We start from the raw sequence: 20,989 nt of genomic DNA on the forward strand, positions 1-20,989 counted from the left end.
ACCCTTGACTAATAAATTTAACTATTGTTTTTACTAATATATTATTCGTTTTAATTTCATACGAAATTTTCAACTCGCTTTAATTCCCTGAACATAAGTGTCATCAATGAAATTACAGATTGAAAGTGTTATTATTTATTAATAAAATATTGCAAAGATATGTGCCATCACTTGCAGAAGAAGTTGAGATTGGACCGTAAGTCTTTGCCTTAAAGATATTTTCCTATATGCTCACAGCCAACGTCACTTTTGATGTGCAACGTTCATGTTTGTTTCCAACCTTGCTTTTCTCTCTCCACAACCACCGATTTTGTGTTTTAATTTTAAGGTTTGGTGCCACTTTTTACATGAAGTACTCCTCAAGCTAAGAAGGGTTAGTTCCATCATAGGCTCTATAAATAGAGCTTTTCTTTCATTCAGAAGAGATCATCAAAATCATTATTCTCTCTTCCTCTTTTCTCCTAGTTTCATTCTCTCTTTTCCTAAAAATATTCTGGATTTATTTATTCTCTTTTTAAGAGATTCTTGCTGAGATTCTCAGAAATTCTGAGAAGTTAGATATATTGTTCGTGATTTTTGTTCTACTTTTGTCAGCTTATACAACAGAAAGCACCCTATAATAGCAGTTATCCACAGTTTTTTAACCTCAACATGCTGAGCTTTAAGTGAATTAGTTTTTCCAAACTCGGTTGAATCTAAACTGTGACAACCAAAGTATATATCTACATGTGTCTAACAAAAAAAATACGAGGATTATTAAAAAAAAAATGTTCACATCGTAGCTCCTTCTCCGAACCTTCTTTGTCACTAAAGGAATTTAAGTTTTGTCTAATAACTAGAGTCGCGTTAAAACATGAAAATACGTAGCGAATTCCGCAGTCTACCAAAGTCGATCTTTGCGTAATAAAAAGTTGGAAATTTTTTGTGACATGTTGGCAATGATATTGGTTGCTCTGAAAAGGGAAACGAACAAAATATCTAACGTAAATAATAATTAATTGTGCATGAAAAACTACGTCGATTGTCGAGAAAACGGAATACAACCAGTACTGTGAACAGTAAAAAGCCTGAACAATTTGGTTGGCCTTCGACATCAGCTTTGTTTTTTTTAGTTACAATTACAACGGTCATCCAAGATTTTAACATAAACGTATTTTCATCAAATTATTGTATTTCATCTGTGCCTTATGATATTGTAAAATGAACTATTGCTATCTTGCTTTCTAATTGATATATATTATGTAAACCTCGGCACAATCCAGAAAATCCTTTTCGATATTTAAAATGAATTTGATATCACAAGTTTTTGGTAAAAACTATGTTGTAAGTAAATTATTATCTAAAGAAAAAAGAAGTATACACGGTATATATACACACATATATAATGTACGAGTACAAAATCTAGTTGAGAAATATTTTTAAAATGAGGATAAATTTATCAATTTACATTTTTATAATTGGAGTTTCTCATACGTTGAATGACATTATATGAATTAAAAGATGTATATAATAAAAATTATAAAATAATTTTTATTACCTTATTTAAAAATACTGAATTTTTATGGAGTAAAAAAATTTTAAATATTTTTTCTAAGTAATCAATAAGAGAGTAAAATAAAATAAAATAAAAATTACATGTTTTTTCTAATAAGATAGAAATTATTTATGTGCAATTTTTTTTGTCGGAGCAATTAAAAGAATGTAGTTTTTAAAAAAAACTAATTTTAACTTATATATCGAGTGTTAGAAAAAACATTTTTTTCTTTTCAATTTTTTATAGATATTTATGGAATAAATATTAAAACAATTGCTAAATCTTGAGCAAATAAGAGAATGCTTTGTGAGTAACTGACTACAATTTTTGTTATTTAAAAACAAAAAGTAAATTGGCTGTTTTTTACTTCTCAAAGAAAAATAATTTTTTAAATATGTTATCGAATTAATTATTATTTTTTGTCTTAATTTGAATAATGTATTTATGAAAAACTGGTGAGACAATTTATTTCAAAAAGCTATATATTTAGTTATTGTTGAAAGAAACTTAAACGGGACATTGAATGAGTGATTCTATCACTGGCAGTTAAAGAAATAAAGGTTTTGTAGAAATGAACTTTATTTTTATTTATTGTAGCACTCGTTTTGTTAAAGTTTTACATCAATGTTAACTAGTTTCTGCCACGGATTTCAAGTACTTTTATTAAAAAGATTTTAATAGTTTAAAATTTAATAAAAGAATTAAAAACACACATTAATCATTTTTATTAAATCTCAAATGAAAAATTAAAATTCAATTATCAAGTCAATATAACGACAACAATCCTAAATTAAATCATGAAAAATAAGATATTTTTTTATTGTGCTTCAGTCTAAATAAACATGTTAAATCAGGAAAAACCAGAGCACTAGCTTAGAATGTTTCTATATTTCTACTATTATTACTAAAATTTTGATTGCCTTTCTAATACCATTACTGATTAGCATTACCTAATAATATGTTTATCCTTTTCTAATTCCATTACAAAAGAAAAATCAGGATTTGTTACAATTTATAATAATAATTATAAATAAGTTGGTATTTTTCTATATTCATAAGAATACCCTTTATGTTTTGTTTTTTATAAATAAAATATTTTCGGGGAATTTCAGACAAAGTTAAATTCAATTTTAAAATACTAACATTTGAATGCTGCACTACGAGAATTTGTTCAACCCAAGCATAATCCTTTCTAATTTGTATTTCAAACAATCTGTATTTTTAAAGACCATTCTAGGTCAATTGTCAATGAAAAAAAGTAAAAAACATGTAAATATTTACAAGTTTGCTATGACATTTTGTTACATGAGAGATTTTGGATAATCAATGTAGAAATTTGAGGTATGTTTAACTTTTCCTTTTATAAATATATTTAAATTTGTGAAAGGAAAAGAATTCTATTTACTATTTTTTATCTTAGGTTCATTGATTTTATTTACTATTTAAATTTTTAAATTATTTAAGAATGAAATAATTTTATTTATTATTTTATGTTGGTCCATAGGACCTATAAATGCGTACGTGAAAAGGCACCAGGTGGGTGAAGTAGTTGAAGTGTTGTTTTTTTTCCTAACCTCTTTGCATGCATCCAATAGTAAACGCTACCTAAACCAACAACCAAACATTAAAAAAGAAAAATAGTAAAACGCTACCTAATCGAAGTTTGCGTGTTTTTTTCCTAACATGTTACTTTTTTTATGGAAACATTTTGCTTTTCTTATAAAAAATAAGGGGTTGGGAATGATACTTTATGAAATGTGATGAAAATAATTGCGAAATAATAAACGAATATAATTAGAATAAGAAAAATACTAAACCTTTAGTATTTAAATACTTTAGGTTTATAAATATGTCACTTTTTTATTTCTAAATTTTGTTAAAAACTTCTTATAAACAAGTCATCTTTTTTCATAGGGTATTATTTATTTTGTTTTAAATCATACAATGATGGTGCTTCTCTTTTTAAATCCTCCCAGCATTAATATTTTATGATATGACATTTTGATAATGTATCTTCTGTAAAAATGACACCTGATGACATTATCATTGGATGATGTGATGTTTAATGTTATTTACGTGATTTAGGTATATAGGGTAATGCTAGTAGTATAATTGTTTTGATCCCCATTTTAATATATATAGATATGTATATATTCATGTTTTTAATTCGATTTTTTTCTTCTATTCTCCTGGTCTTTTCAACATCAATATGTAATATTTTAATTTTTTTATTAAAAAATACTTTCTATTGTTGTATTTTAGTTTATTTCATATATAATAATTATAACAGAAAGAGTTCAAATAAAAAGTATGAACTTAATTTTCAAAAATTATAAAAAGATAACTTGAAATCAGTTTCAATATGACATTATTGATGAATTTGTTATCCTTTACAAAAAAAAATATAGAAAGATAACTTCAATTAATAAAAGAATAGTCCAACACTTATTCAAAAATCAATAATCAATAATATATAACAGTAAGAGTTTTAATGAAAATAATTTATAAAATATTATGCTGTATAAATAATATATTAGAGTAATTCTTAAAAATATTTATAATTAAGAGTTACGGAAAATATGCATAAAAAGTAGATATTTAATGTTTTTTTAAGACATAATAATATATAACATCTAAAGTAAACGTAATAATATAATTTAAATTTTTTTTTAAAAATAATGTAGGAATAAATAATTTATGTGCTATACATTTTTTAAATTTTAAACTGTCTAAAACGTAATAACTTTTAGACATGGCTCAAATGTAACTTCAAGATGTCAATTTGTTGAACAGAATGAAAACGTTTGACTAAAATTAAAAAAAAAAACGAAAATGTAAGAGTATAGCCAAACTAAAATAAATTAGTGGCTAAAAGAAGGAAATGACAAAAGTATAAGATAAAAACATAGTTATCATAAAACTGTATAGAAAAAGATGTGTGTCTTCATCAAATTGAGAATTCCAAGAGCCAACTCATCGAGGGGTAAAGTTCTGATGTTTGTTTCCTAATGTCGAAACGTTGAATTGAATATTTTAGATGCAAAATCAAACAAAAAATTATTAAAGATTAATTTTGTAGCTGGTCAAACTTGAATTTACTTTTTCATCATCCTTTTCTTAAAACACTTATTTTTATTTAATATTTTTTTTTTATTTATTTAACATAGAACATCTTCCTAAAAAGTTTTTAATAAACATAGTAAGGTAATTTTCTTTTATTTTGTCATAAAATAAAAAATGAAGGTTATACAATTTGCTTACTCGTTTTGCCCTGTCAATTTTTAGTTTTGATTTAAAATATCGCATTAATTTTAATTTTTTTTCCTGTTTTTGAAAGATCCGTACAAAAGAAAAGTCTATGAAAAATTGAAAACAAATTTTCTGTATTGTTTAATTCTTATAAAATGTTTGATGCACAAAACAAAATAAAAAAAATCTATAGCTTTATAATTAAATAGTAAAAATCGTGAAATAAAATATAACAAAATAAAACCTTAACTTTTTTTTTGTATTAAACAACTTAAACAATGATATTATCTTTTTCTCTCCCACAGTTTCCTTATGAAAGGATAACTTTTAAATAATAGAACCATGGAAATAAGAAATAAGAAATAAGAAAAAGTGAAATGGCAAAACGATAAACAAATTTTATTGGTAAACATATATATTACATTAATAATGAGTTATATTACATGAACATGGTAACCTATAAAGCTATGACGTCTCTGGTTTCACTACACTCTTGCGTGTATTCAGAGTCTTCTTATTCATATAACAAAAATGAATAGAAGATAATAATAAATAATTATCCGTTTTTTTCTCAATACTAATTTTCTTTCTAAAAAGAGGAAACTGAATTGTTAATTGAATGAAGTATAATAGTAATAAATATAATGTAATAATATAATATAATATATTATGACTTTTATGAAACAGGACCAAGAAGCTTCGGTTTCACAAACTTCAGCGGCGGTTGCACTGCTGAGCTGGTCTGATTTTCCGCTTCCCGGCGTTGAAGGGGCACGCCGTCTGTACCGGTGGCACCATGCAGTTGTACTGCAAACACAGGGTGCTGCTCACCGGAATCTCCGCCGTCGGGCTTATTGCAATGCCGGTAAGAAAATTGTGCTGCAAATACAGTATCTGAATGCCCGCCGCCAATAACCGTTCGACGAAGCTGCCGGGAACCTGCCCTGTGAACCAGTTGTTGTTCAGATACAGGTTCTGGACGTTTGCCAGCATTGGCGACACCTGACCGGATAACCTATTGTAGCTGAGATCAACGGTCTGGATGGTCACCTCGTTGACCGGTTGGACCGGGCCGGAGAATTGGTTTCTTTCCAGTTGTAGGTTGGTGAGGGGGAATGAGAATATTTCAGTCGGAATTGGGCCTGTGAACTGGTTCAAGCCAAGGTCCAAGTAGTTAAGCCGATTGAGGCGCTTTAAGAGGCGGTCCACTGGTCCAGTGAGTTTGTTCCACGATAGAGACAGGTAGTGTAGGGAGGGAGGGAGAGAGTACGGCGCGAGGGAACCGGAGAGAGCGTTGTGCTTCAGTTCGAGCCGGGTTAGGGAAAAAGCCGAGGCGAACGAGGGAACCGAACCGGAGAGGCGGTTGTGGCAGAGGATAAGGTTGGTCAGCAGCGGTAAGGTTCCGATGGACGGAGGAATTGTTCCGGTGAGCTGGTTGTAACTGAGATCGATGGTTCTAATATTGCGAAGCTGACTTAAACCCGCCGGAATCTCGCCGGAGATGAAATTCCGGCTGACGCCGAGGAACCGGAGGTTTTTTAACTGGGAGATCGACTGAGGGAGAGGGCCGTATATTCTTCCGGGGACGACGGTGAGGTCGGCGAGAGCAGATAGCTTGGAAATCGAATGGTCGAGTTTTCCAGTCAGACCGGGCGAACCGGCCCTGGGGTCGCCGAGGTTGAGCGCGACGACTTTATCGTCGACGCAGTAAACGCCGGGGAAGTTGCAGGGGTCGGCGGTGAAGTCCCAGGAGGAGAAGAAATTAGAACCGGGAACATCGTGAAGCGATTTCCGAATGGATTGCAGAGCGAGGAAATCGTTGGGGTCTAATATTGCTCTGACCGATTGAAGAAAGCAGACGAAAAGAAGAGAGTAGGAAGCGACATCCATTGGGAGTTGGAGAGCTAAAAAAGGGTGGCGAAGGGTTTTTATAGCAATGGGAGGGTTACTTTTTTGTTTTGGAGTGCGAGGGTTTCCCGTGAGAAATGGTGTGAAAGTTTTAATGGCGGAAACTGGCGATAGCTGGCTTACTTAGTCTTGGAGGAGAAGCAATTCCTTGCTGAATCTGTGTTACTTTTTCTTCCTTCAATGCCTTTGCCTTTGCCTTTTCATCATTTCCACTTCTCTCTCCCACACACACTTTTGCTTTCTCTCTCTGTCCGCTTCAGGTAAAATACAAATCGCTACCATCTATGTATGGCTGGCAAATTATAATACCATTTCCTAATTGCACAGTACACGCTAATTTTGTCAATCTTCCTTGGTTCGGAGCAGCTTCGGGTGAAAGGTACAGGTTTGGATCAAACGGTTGTCCGAGCCTACATGGGCTCCAACCCAACCCAAGAGTACGTTTTATGTGGGTAACACTGCTGACAATGTTGTTGGTTAACCAGTTAAACGGCCGAAGCGTTAATTCTATTTTTTGTTTTCTGTGCATGTGCATGTGACACGTTAGATATTATAATTATTATTGTTGTTGTTTTGTTGTAAAATGTAAACGTTACTCTGTGTTTTTTAAGGAGGATTGTTGGGTCACGGTCTAAGACTGACAGCTAAGCAGTTCATGTTAAAGTAAGAAGTAGACCGGTCTGGGTTGGATCGAGATTCAGATTCGGCTTCACCCACTTCAGTTCAGTCTATGGCTAGTCGAGCTCATGCTCACATGCTTCTTGTGACTTCGGCTGAGTTGCAGAAATCTTAGCAAACACATAAATGTGTCTACGTTGTTTTGGTTCCACTCATTTACTGATGTGGTCATCATTCATCACGCTTCCAAGCCTTTCAACGAACATGACTTACGATTTCACTGTTGAACATCATATTAAATACACGCCCACTTCCCAAAATACATAAAAACCAAATTACTTTTTCCGATTTAATGTTACAAACATTTTACCCTTCTTTTATTAATTGGTGCCTCTTAAATTAAAAAAAAAAAAAACAAACTATAACTGTCACTCGTAAAGTCGAGCAACTGTAAGAAGAGGGTGTGGCTTGTAACACAATGTTGTATGCTTGACTTGATTAGCAATTATTTTGTACGAACCGTATTGGAATATAAAGTTGGAAGGGACCAATGAATTCGCTTGAAAAAATAATTTAATTATTTTGTTATTACGTAGTAGAAAAGAAAGAACCAACATTCTCCATAGTGATGGTGAATTGCGTTGAGTTGAAGATAATATGCATTCGCCAAAACTTGTTTCACAATTCCCACATATTCTGCTTTTCATCAATTTCTGTCAAGTATCCCACTTTCTTGGAGAGGAAGCCTCTCAGTCAACATAACAGAATCAGATTTTTCATAATGTCACCATATACATATATATTGTACCGTAGGATACCTAATTCACCAGCGGTCGACCGGTAACCCGGGCGACATGGCGACAGTTAAAACTAATAATAAGGGTATGCAGTACAAAGCTCCCCTACGGTCGTAATGTCACACGATTACATGTTGATGTCGACCACTTGGTGATGTCGACCACTTGGTGATGTCGACCGTTTGGTGATCGACAACCAAACAGTGACGTCGCGACATATATCGCTCGCACGACATCTCGTATGTTTATGTCGACACATACGACGGTCGACATATAGTGAGCGATATCATAGTAAAACAGTTCAGCAATTAAGAATAAGCAGTTACAAATATTAGCTAACGCCACGAATCATGCAAGTAATTGACTCAGTATCAAACACGACCTAGCAGTTACAACTTCCAAATAGTCCACTTCGGTAACTGTCCGGATTTCCAAGTAAACGGTTTATTTCCCTGTTTTAAATAAACAAAGCACACCAGAAAAAAGGTACGTTTTTCCCCTTAGAGAAATTAAGAGAGAGATTATTCTTCTTCTGATCGATCATACATTCCTTTCTTGACTTGAGCGTCGGAGTGCCTTTGCAGGTATCCAGTCCATCTTCCTTCAGAGAGCAGAGTACAGAGAGAGAGCACCGTAATAGGCATCACAAGAAGAAGCAGTCCAGATTTGTTAGGTTGGTATCTCGGTCTCCACATCCCTACCGAAACATATATATATATATATATATATATATATATATATATATATATATATATATATATATATATATATATATATATATATATATATATATATATATATATATTGGATACAAACAAAATTCCACGAACAAAATCTCATATCGGATAAAATAAGATATGAACATGAGTTTATATACACGTAATATATCTTCGTTAATAAGAGATATAAAAAAAATAAGATAACTATGAATTATCTATATTTATTTTCAAAATATATTTTGAACGAAAGAACACTTGATTTGGACTCAATTGTTAGTAATAGTAATAATTATTGACGTTAATATCTAATTGAAGTTGAGAGAACTGCACAATCCATCATATAGATTCAAGCACATGACCGTACAATTTAAAACAATAGATTTATGAATTTTTTATTATATAAGATGTTTAATTTTTTATTTATACTCACTGCGAAAATCAATTCACTTGAATTCTGAACAAACTATATCATTAAACTTTTTTACCAATTGTTCGAGAAATTGACAGATTTTCTTTAGTTAAGTTTCCATTTTTAATCCTGCTTTTTTATTAATAAACTTGAACATGAGAAATTATGAAGTGCTTCAAATGTAGTTTTATTTGAACCGATATTACGATGACAAATCATCTGCCCTTGTTGTTTCAGAACTATGTTGGAATAAACAGAAGAAAGAAAAAAAAAAGTAATACATTTTTATTTTATTAATCTTAAGATGTTTTCACGTATTCCTACTTAAATTTTCTAATTATTTCTTCATGTAACCCTTTGGCGATTCAACGACCAGAGCACCGTTATTCCAACGTCTTTGCAATTTTGAGACGAAGTTGGAAAGCATTATGTATCCGAGTTCATCACATATTTATTTTATATTTGATGTAGAGTTTTTATTTATTATCAAATTATAATATATTAAGTATAAATCTTATTTATAAATAAGTCACTTTCGATAAACCGAAACCAATCTTAAAAAATAAATCTTTTATTTAAAATGCATTGTTCAATCTTTTTTATATAATGTTATTTATTAAATTTGTCGTAATTAATTTTGTTTAACTTTCATAGTTCTTTAATTTCAACGTGTGTTCATAGTTTATTTTATTAGAGATATCTACCAAAAATGTTTAACTTTAACCTCCTTAATAGTTATACAATTCAATCTAACTAGAGAATTCAGTTTTTCATTAAAATATATATATAAAAATTCTCAAAACTCATAAATTGAAAAACACCGAAAAATAAAACCGGACAAAAATAACATATTTTTTTTTATCTTAATACAAATTTAAAAAATAAAATAAAAATAACATCAACATAAATAAATAAAAAACACACTAACAAAAAATAAGGATAAAAAAATTAGTTCACATACACAACGAAAAATCTAACTATTAATGGAACCTGTCAACTTTCAAAAGAAAAATTTTAAAATATAAGAAGCAAGACACAGAATAACTAGATGAAAAGTTACATAAAAATAGAAGAAGAAGTATATGAGAAGTCATATAAAGATAAAAGAAAAAATAGAAATCAAATAAAAATAAGTAATAGTTATATTTTTTCTAAATAAAAATATAATTTATTAAAAAAATTTAATTTTTAATTTTAATAAAATTAATGATAATAATTTAATTGAATTATATTGTCAAACATAAACATAAAGTTATAGTTAACTTAATATACATATATATTAATACTAAAAAAAATATTTTTGTAATTAACTTAATATAGATATATTAGTAGTAAAAGAAAATTCTTTTTGAGACCTTTACAAGTGTTTAACTTGTTTCATCCTTAAGCTGGTCCTGAACCAGTTGTGTAAGATTATAGGTCTAAATTTTATTTTCTTAATATGGTGTTATAGTCATTTACAGTTTATTACAATCAAATTTGTTGAATATAGTATTATTTACTATTGAACTTTTCCTATATTTTCACGTTAGAAATGTCCTTTACAAAATATCTATTAATTAAAAATAAGATCAAATTATATATATATATATATATATATATATATATATATATATATATATATATATATATATATATATATATATATATATTACATATGAGTTAATTATGGAGTTCCTATGAATTAAGCTACCGAAAATCAAATGTATTTGGTGATATGAGTAGCCAAATCAATCATTTTAAGCTATCTTTCAACTGTATAGTCTCATACTTATACAATCTCTAGATCTCTCTCATTCCGGTGTATGTTCGATTCGTTCATGTGCCCCTTCCACTGCAAGTCTGTCAGGAGCCGCTCCTTATCAGTGTCCCTTGCACTTCGTACCTCTTGTACCGACGATCACTCCCCGCCCTCGTCCGTACCCATGTGTCACAGGTTTGGATTTAAGTTCTATCATTTTAAGAATCACATCCCAAATTATAAACTATTATAAATATTATAAATATTATAAATGTAACATAAGTTATGAAGCTGTGCATATTGAAATAACAAGCAATAAAATCAACCTCATAGCACCATTTCTTGCTCTAGGTAGAGTGAGATAAGAATCCCTAAAATAACTCGGACTGGAAAAATTATACTATACACGTCGATTTTCTATTTAGATGTACCAAATCAGAATCGAAGATCTATATATAAAAATAAGTTTTATCTAGAAAACATTGGATAAAATTTCAACAATCTTGAAAATATAGTAATAGGTAAATTTTACAAAAGTGTATTATTCAAACACTTCTGAGGCTTGAGATTTCTTAAATTAAAAATAAAAAAGACAAACTGGTTTATTATAGTCCTGTTATTATTTTTCCTAAAATTCATATTAACTAAATGTCCAATTTATTATAATGTTTTATCGGTTTTAATTTTGTCGGCTTTCAGGATTTCGTTCATTCTTAAAATATTTATCAGTCAATTAATTTTGTATTATCCAAATTAGTTAATATGGATAGACTTTTCCAATTATCAAGATTAAGGATTTTGCATAATTAATTTAAATTTCTTCTATTATCTACTTTTAGACTTTTCAATATTTTTTAAATTCAGGATAATACATTCACACATAGTTTGTCTTTCTATAATTCATGAAAAATCTATCTAAGATAAATATTATATTTTAAGCACATCATGCAACATAAATTACTTTAATTCAAAAGTGTACTGGTTGAGAATTTTCATAAAATTTTTTTCCAGTAACCTCATTTTACTGAGGTATATTTCCGATTTTTTTTTCAAATGATTTCATTGTTTTTTCAGAAAACTATTTGTATTTATTATTTTCAAATTGTCTATCACAGTCACTTTTAATGGATGCAAACACTTGAACTTTTATAAAATATTTTAGAAGCATCAAGAGACCATACTGTACTTATGCAACAATTTCAGAAACGTAAAAGGAAGTTTCAATACATTCTTATATCTAAGATGTTTTTTTTTTAGAAATGAAATATCCACTATATCTAAGATGCAAACAATACTACTTTTTTGTGAGTTTAACTTGAGTTATATGTTTGTCAATAACTTTTGGAATGATAGAACATTGTAAATTGAAATAAAATTGAATTTTCCTATTCAATTTTCTCTCTTAAACACAATTTCATTTATTATCAGTTTAGGGGCATGTTATCTGATTAAGGATTTCATGTATAGGCAAATTAATTGAATAATACCCCCTATCTAAATTTGTAACATTTTACTTGGAATTATTGTAAAATATTCCGAGTGATCTGAAATAACTTATATTTAATGGTATTTTACTTAAGTATACACTTTAAGATATGAAATGAAAATAAAATAAGCCAATATAAGGTAATAAATGTTAAAATTTTAAGTTAATTATATTTTAAAATATGAATTAAAATTGTAATTATTTATTTATTCATTTATTTTCAAAATAAATATGTATTAATATAAATATGAATTAAAATTGTAAAATATGATTTTTTTTATATGATCGAAATAAATATGTATTAATATAAACATATAGAAAGATATAATAAGAATAGTTTACCATTATAAACATATCCTTCCAGTGTTTCATACCATTCTCCTTATCCCTACGTTAACCCAGATACAATTAAAATAACAATTTAGAACACTTATTACTTTTCTCTTACAATTTCACACTTCTAAAAAAACTCTAGACGTATATTTCTTTCGGCCCAAATTTTATTGGTTATGCATATATTTTGGATGAGAATAACTAATATTAATTTAAATGTTTATTTTGTTGCTTAAGAAGTTATTTTCGTTTTTTAAATGGTCTTATAGGTTTTGGTTTAAAAAAAAATAAGTATATAAAGGTACATTGACAATTTTAAAAATTTTGGGAATTTATTTCAATGATAAAGGAATCAAAGTAATACATACTTTTGTATTTTGGTTTCTAACAACTGTGAAACCGAGATGTACGTTAAATTTTTAAATTTTTTCAAAATTTTTGCTATTATTTTAATTATTGGGATTCAATGTTAATTATATAATAACTGAAGTTATACATCCTTGTTTCGGTTCACTAGCAACCAAGATGGATAGATACACAAAAATTTCAATTTATTTTTAAAATTCTCTCTATTATATATTTTAATTATTTTATCTGAGGGGTGGAGATTTAGTTTTAAAATTAAGACTAAAAGTTGCATGAAATTTTTTAAAAGTTTTCAAAATTTTATTTTTTTAATTATTTAATCTGAGCAAGAGGATTTAACTTTAATTTTTATTATAATCGAAGCATTGTTATCTAGGATTACTTTATCACTATTATCCTCTTGAAAGACTTCTATCCAATTTTGTTAAATAAGAAAAAATAAAATTTAATTAATTTGTACTATTTAGATATATAGTTGAAACCAACCTAACATAAATACTCAATCTTCTCACATGTCGAATAAACACTAAATTTAACTTCAAACCATACTTTCAAGACCTCTAAATGAAATTAAACAAAATAAATATATTACCGTAAATTATTTTAATATTTTTCTACAAAAACAAAAATAAATATATTACCGTAAATTATTTTAATATTTTTGTACAAAAACAAAATAGGATTCCTCAATTTTAATGGTGTCAAAATACGTTCTTCATACTAAAGAGTACCAAAGAAATTATTTTGACGTACACATGAAAAATAGATTTCCATTCATCTGGGTCTAGTGTTCACTCTTTAGGGATCCCAGATGAAAAAAACTCTAATCTCATGTGGGTGTTGATCCTTACGTACCTTCATCGCCACAGCCATGCAGTCCATTTTCTCATACTATATTTTACTCTGGTCTCTCATTGTTCTTCCAATATTAGCGCAATTCCCATTTTTTTCTTGTAATAAAAGGAACTGAAGCAAAGTTTAGAAAGACAGTTCTCTCCATTAACATAATCAATCATCATACTACTTCATCTGCATGAAGGGAGGGAGAAGCATCAATTAACACTACTAATTTAGCTTTTACATTTTTTCAGTTCTTCTCCTTGCCAAGTTCAAAATATAGTTTTTACACAACTTCAAGGGAATTCCATGCCTGATTCTTATTTACAGACATTGATAAATGATAAGTTGACTGTGAATACAAAACTCAAAATACCCCTTACCCCATAACTTTCCACACTCTAGGACTCAGTTAGCAAGCCCATGAATACTTCAATTCCATTTACAGAATGTACAAGTGTGAGAGTCCCACCGAGACTGCACAATTCAGCAGCAAATAAACTAAATTGGTGCTCATTTGCCATTTCTTATTCACAATATTTACGTTGGTTTTATATTTCCTAGCTATGATTCCAGCCAGCATAGATGAGGAGATGACTTCATAGGTGCTGTGACTTATTCCTCGATTATTGTAATCAACCTAAACCGTGAAATTAATGAATTAATTAGTAATAGACTAGCAGATGATAATAGGACGATACCAGAAAAAGAAGGACATAAAATTTAGGATAGATGCAGCTACAGCTGCAGCCTTTAATACCTTCTTCGGAAAAGGCAAACATACCACCAAACATTTCATCATTCTCTTCATCCTCCTCCAGTTGTTCTTTTCCGTGGTGGCTACTGCTGCTGTCAACATCATCAGTTACAACTTCAGTTAACAGGTCACTTCCATCATGTTCTTGTGTTTTGCAGTGCTCATCTGTTAAAGATATCCCAACACCTTCATCTTGCTTTGATTCCACAAATTCATTCTCGGGTGAAGAATCTTCTAAGACCAATGCCGAGTTCTCTTCGAACCCAAAACCTATAGAATCTCTTCCATCAGAAGTTATATTTTTCATCTGGAATATAGGACTGGCAATAAGGTCAGCATTAAAATCGACATGTTTTAGAGAAGGCTCAACATTGATTGTGCCCATTCTTTCCAGGCACATCTCATTGTGTATTTGATAACTGGAAGCAACTTGATCCAAGTCAAGCAGATTTTCAATTCTTCTTGATGAACCTAGAAAAAAATTAGTAAATATCATATCAATGGAAGGTTGCCACCATGAGATTCAAATAAAAAACTAAGAATAGACTTAGAAGAGGATGCCACTGATTGCAAAATATAAGAGAATATTACTTAAACGGTGTGGAATGTTTAGTACTCAGCTATTGATCAATCATTCCATCAAAGAAGAAAAAATAGAAATATTATGAAAATGTGTATCATCCTTTTTGCAGAACTACAATGGGTTATTTTACGATATCATCCTGTTTTGCTTCACAAGAGTTGCAAAACTAAATGGACAAAATATGACTTCTTACCTCCATCAGAGCTTTCAGTGGAACTCAGCGATGCTGGCTTTGAATGACAAATAACTGTCACATCAGCAGTCTCCTTATAATCACCTTGATTCGGAACGGGAGACGAAGAGCTAAAATGTCTTTCCCCAGCTAGGCCTCTAAATTAAAAGCCAACATTAAGTAATTAGAATGACCACAAAGATCGTTCATTGAAAAGCACATACACAAACAAAAAACGGTCCTTTAGGATAACACACTAATGATAATGTATGCATTTTGCTAGACAATAACGAATAGGTCAAGGCAATAATAGATCCTAGGAAATGCCTCCTATTCATCAACTGAATGCAAGCATATGATAATACTGGCATTTATTTATTTTTCTTTGTCCTTTTTCTTTTTCTGACAGGTGTGCATTAAAAGTCAAATTGTCTTTGACTTCGAAATCCAAACTCAACAAATATAATAACGAAAAAAAGGTACAGATTGACATTCGCTTATTCAAAGCAGCAGCCAACAAGCAATGATTCAACAACTGTAAGAATAAACACATTAAAACCAGTTTACTTATATAGAGTGAGAGTATATTAGGGTGAACTTGCACTATCAAGATTGTAGTTAGAAACTTATAAACTACTATCCTGTAAAATTTAGATTGTGGATGTTCAACATTAAGGAATATAATGTGCTCTGAAGGTAACCGGTTAAATGAAATAAGTATTCAAATAATAAACATCATCCTTCTCGTTCTCCACTGAAACAAGAAATCAGTGAACTCTAGAGCTGCTAAAAACCCATTATATTATTTCTTTCATGTCTTTGGTAAAGCTCAGGCATTTTGTTTTACTATATACCACTGTTTCAGTCCAATATTGTAATTCAAAAGTAGTATTAATCAGATAAAATGACATCATTTCATAAAGTATTGGCACCACACATAGATCGCAGACACTGCAAGGAATGAAAAAGAAAATAGTCATCACCTCTCATTCCAGCTTGATCTGATACTATGAAAATGGTCAAAAACAGGCAACAGCTCCTTCTGCCTTATTTCAATTTCATTAGCAGGGACCCTTTCAATCTCAAACTCCCCTGTAGCACTGAAACTAGCTCCCACAGAACTCATTGAATAGAAACAAATCTGAAGAAACAAAACTTTTAACTACCAATTCATAATACATGAAAATCAAAACTCAGAACAGCAAATACCTTAGACTTTTGCCATATGGGTAACCTTCCAAAATTGCCTTGCACCTCTGCATTTGACAGATACCGATGAAACCTCTCTTGCATATTTTCACTTGAAGATTTCATCATCTTTTCCTCTGCCCCATCCCTTATACCCAAAAAATCCGATCCAGGGATGTCACTATAACCTGTTTTCTCTTGAACTCTCTCAATACTTCCTTGTCTATCAAGGGTATTGATGCAAGTATCCCCTCTTTCTGGCCATTCTGACCTTCTACAGACATCCCACCATTGAATAGGTTCAACTTTGACTCTGAATTCATCTTCCTGCATATGAAGGACTGAAGTCGACTGGTTTGTCAAACTACTATCACTTGTTTCTGAACCAACTGATGGCAGAAGTTCATGTTGAACAACATGACCTGAAGGTGTATATACCAATATATGCTCTAAGGGGTTTTCCTTCAAGTTAAGCTGCGAGTGAGATAAGGAATTATGAAAGATAGCAGCGATAGCACCAGATGGAACAAAAACTTTTCCTGTATAATTTGCAGCAGAATTGTGAACAGTATTAAGCCATCCAAAACTACTATATTTTATCCGGCTAGCCACAAAAAGGACAACGGGTGCTGGGGGAGGCAAAGATTGCTGATAAGAAATGGAACCCGGCGTATACCACCAAGGTAGAGGAAAAACTGGAAGTAGGGTCGGTTCTTCACCTTGAGAACTTATAATTCGAAAACCAGTATCACCTCCAAAGGGTGATAAAATGAACAGATGACATGTACCCTTGGAGGAGACAATTGCAATCCACTGACTAAAGTTACTGAAACAGATATCCTGAATCATCTGGCAAATAAGAAAAAAATATATCAAGAGAGCACAAAGGCGAGCTATAAAAGAAATATCATCAAAAAAATAAAATTGATCAGAACTAAGATGTACTGACAGCTGGTGTTATTCCACGATGAAGTTTATAAAGATGCACATGAGAAGCGTTCCAATTTGAGCTTGGAATTCCTGAACTCTTGCATGTGAATGATGGCATTATACGAAATATATTAATGTTATTCCCATAGACCGATGCAGTAACTAGAAGGGTCCCACTAGGATCAAAACATAGTGCAGAAATAGGACTACTGTGAGCTTTGAATTGTGATATGATAATTTCGGAAACAAAATCCCTAACGGCTACCTGCAATCAACACATGACAAAAAAATGTTGGAGATTAACATGTCATATAAAGCACACAAATATCTAACTTATCAAGTAGTTCAGGTATCATGAAACAATACCAACCATGCCCACATTATCTGCGTCAGTTCCTGTAACCCTATTGACTTTCACACCTAAATTTGATGGCATGGGTGAAGAGGAGCCATCAGGAAGAAGTTCTTGACAGTATTTGATTATTCCAGCAGCTAAATGTCTACTGGACTCCACTGCATAACGAGCCACAAAACTACCATTGCTTGGAGTAATTGATGGACTAATTCCTGCTGAAGCACTGATGTTTTGAGGGCTTAAGCAACCTAAATTAGAGGGAAGGGGGGTGTTAGAAGCATATGCCAACCACCTCGGACCCACAGCCAAGGGACCATAACCAACATTAACACCAGTTGTTCCTTTTCCAGCTAACTGAGGAACAGGATAAGTGAGAACACTGAACTTATTCTGAAGAGTTACGGCATCAAAGCAGTGGATCTGCAAAAGTAATAAAGGAAAACATAAATTATTCCATACATTACGCATACAAGCTATGCAAAAAGATGATTATCTTTATCTGACAATAACGCTATAATATACGAATTAAAAAGTAATACAAAACACAGGAGAAACCATTGCATACTTGTGTGGCAAGACCAACTGCTACTATCCGTGAACTGCATCTGATCATACACACGGTGGAACGGAACTTCAGAACACGAACATAACAGTGAGACTTCATGGAGTAAAACCGAACAGTTGTTGAAAAGTTGACATTGTTTCCAGAATGCATCTCAACGTTGTCATCCCTTTCTAAACCACTCGAACAAGTACTGTTCCGGTTAACATTGCTATTACCATCCCCAGAAACTACCAACAGTAAAGGGTGCGACTTTCTGAGTCCCTCCTGGTCATCACCACCGATAGGGAAGGGCTGCATCTGTAGAAAGGAAACTGGACCATCACGCTTTGAGACCAGTTCACTGAATCCAGAGGCATCTTCCACATCAAGAACTTGAAATCCATTCAGATAACCAAGTAAAAGAACGCGTTTGAAGTTTGATGGATCAAGTTCCAGTGTATCAAAACCAGCCCAGGTTACCTATCAACGAGTAGTAAAAGGTAAAATTATAATTACAAGTACGCCATATTGGATACAATAGCTCATGCAATATAAAGATCAAAGAAGAATAAAGTCTAATCATCTTGAACATATTTTTGATGGGAAAATGGAAAATTAGCCAAAATGGAAAGCATTGAGTCTGAAAAATGTAGGAAATCTATCGACCAAGTCAAAGCTATTAAAGCAAGATCTGAAGCAAAATAAATTATGAAGAGAATTTAAAGCTCGTATAAATTCCAATGTGTAACTACCGATAATATAGTTGGTAAACTAAATAGATTCCAAATCTAATATCTTAGATCGTTGGGATAAATATGAAATTAACACCCTCTACGTTATCTGTCAAGTACCAGAATCCCAAAAAACTATTGAGTAGATTCACAGATATTTCCCAGGAACCAGTCATGTAAACAAAAAAAGGAAAATACTGAAAGTGAAAATTTCAAGCTTGATTTATTTCATACAATTTTCTCGCAAAGTTCATCCCTCCTTTTTTTTCACCCTCATTTCCTAAAGAAAGTTTATTTTAGGTCAATTAACAAATTAGCAAAGCCAACTCAATTTGCACTTTCATTAGACAGACACAAAGTACTGTTTGAATAAACTTCATCAAAAGCACTTATAAGAAGTGAAACTATAAGTAAAAAAAAAAAAGTTTCTTCGTAAATTAAAATTAGTTAATGCATAAATCAAGAAATCATTTTTAGAGATAAATTAGGTTGTATATAAATTAATTTCAAAGAATTTATTTCATTTTGGTCTCCCCAAAGCTAAGTGTAAATGCAGACCGAATTATGTCAAAAGTACTCAACCCAACTTCCAGTTAGTAGCAATTTCCTGTTAATAGCAATTTACTTATAATCCTTAAGTAGTTAAATTTATTTATTCATTTCTATATTAGTAATTGGTAACAAACACACCACAAGAGAAGCATTCATCTAAGGTGAAACTGAAGCAGTACCTCATCTTTGTGATCCTCGGAAGACGAAATTGAAGCGGCGACCGAGGCGCCGGCGGAGCGCACAGTAGAAGCAACTGTGGTGGCATTCGTTGACACAGTCTTTAGGCACAGAGAAATTATCCTCAGTGAATTTGGCAACAAGCCGCTATTCTTACCCTTTCCTTTCTTCATGATTAATAATTTCCTTCTCCTTCGGCACCGTGCTCAGCCGCGTCCACCGCCGGAAAACATTTTCTATCAGATTGCGACAGCGATCAAGACTTCTCACTGATTTGAAAATTTTATAAGCAATTGAAGTGTCCCTCTCTTGTGAATTTCCCAGTTTAATACTATACTCTCTCATCTGCCATGACTATATATATATATGATAGAGTTTGTTGTATTACTGTTTTCTTCGCCTTTTCTCCCTTATTTTTCTGTTTCCGTTTCCTATTTTTTCAACGAAGATGAGGGTGATGGCTTCCATTCCACAACACTCTAAGCACGCCAATGTAAAATAAAATAAATTAAATTTGTGCTACAGAGATTTTTTCTCTGTTCTGTTTTAAAGTTGTTAAAAGTCTTTCTTAGGTTAAACATTAATGGAATATTGAATATAATATTTTCACCTTAATTATTTAGTAGAGAAAAGTTATTTTTTCTTCAATCAAATAGTGCATCTTCGTTGTAAACATTAAAAACCACAAAAATAATCTCACTCCATGCACTAATAAGAATAACTCCTTAAATAGAACATTTGAGATTAAAAAAAAAATTATCCTAAAATTAAAATAAGTAGCGGGAACTTAAATGAAATGAACATCTATATTCACTTTTGTATTTACATATATTATCTATATGTTTGTTTTATAAAATTATTGGTTTTGTTTCTATATTTTATATATATTGGGTTTGTTTATAAATTTTTGATGGAAAAAACAATCATTTCTTCTACCTTTAGAATTAACACATTGACAAAGAAGATAAAAATATTCAACACAAAAATATAATGTAAAAGTTTT

The 20,989-nt window shown here is 31.0% G+C and overlaps 2 protein-coding genes across 2 annotated transcripts; both read right to left on the bottom strand.

Moving 5' to 3' along the window:
• Positions 1-5,156: 5,156 nt before the first annotated feature.
• LOC148197980 (uncharacterized) lies at positions 5,157-6,954 on the bottom strand. Its single transcript, XM_088115235.1, has one exon. It carries the CDS (start codon positions 6,671-6,673, stop codon positions 5,498-5,500), a length of 1,176 nt encoding a protein of 391 aa, XP_087971361.1. The 5' UTR covers positions 6,674-6,954; the 3' UTR covers positions 5,157-5,497.
• Positions 6,955-14,137: 7,183 nt separating this feature from the next.
• Positions 14,138-20,472, bottom strand: ATG18G (autophagy 18 G-like protein). The gene is made up of 9 exons (XM_047306872.2): positions 19,989-20,472; positions 18,548-19,006; positions 17,998-18,402; positions 17,647-17,892; positions 16,719-17,546; positions 16,493-16,650; positions 15,531-15,667; positions 14,758-15,225; positions 14,138-14,637 (listed from the first exon to the last, which is right to left on the bottom strand). The coding sequence occupies exons 1-9, from the start codon at positions 20,157-20,159 to the stop codon at positions 14,633-14,635; spliced, it is 2,877 nt and encodes a 958-aa protein (XP_047162828.1). The 5' UTR covers positions 20,160-20,472; the 3' UTR covers positions 14,138-14,632.
• Positions 20,473-20,989: the final 517 nt, after the last annotated feature.

Source organism: Vigna umbellata, chromosome 5 (assembly GCF_029865625.1).
Source record: "Vigna umbellata cultivar VRB3 chromosome 5, Vumbellata_1.0, whole genome shotgun sequence".
NCBI classification, from domain to species: domain Eukaryota; kingdom Viridiplantae; phylum Streptophyta; class Magnoliopsida; order Fabales; family Fabaceae; genus Vigna; species Vigna umbellata.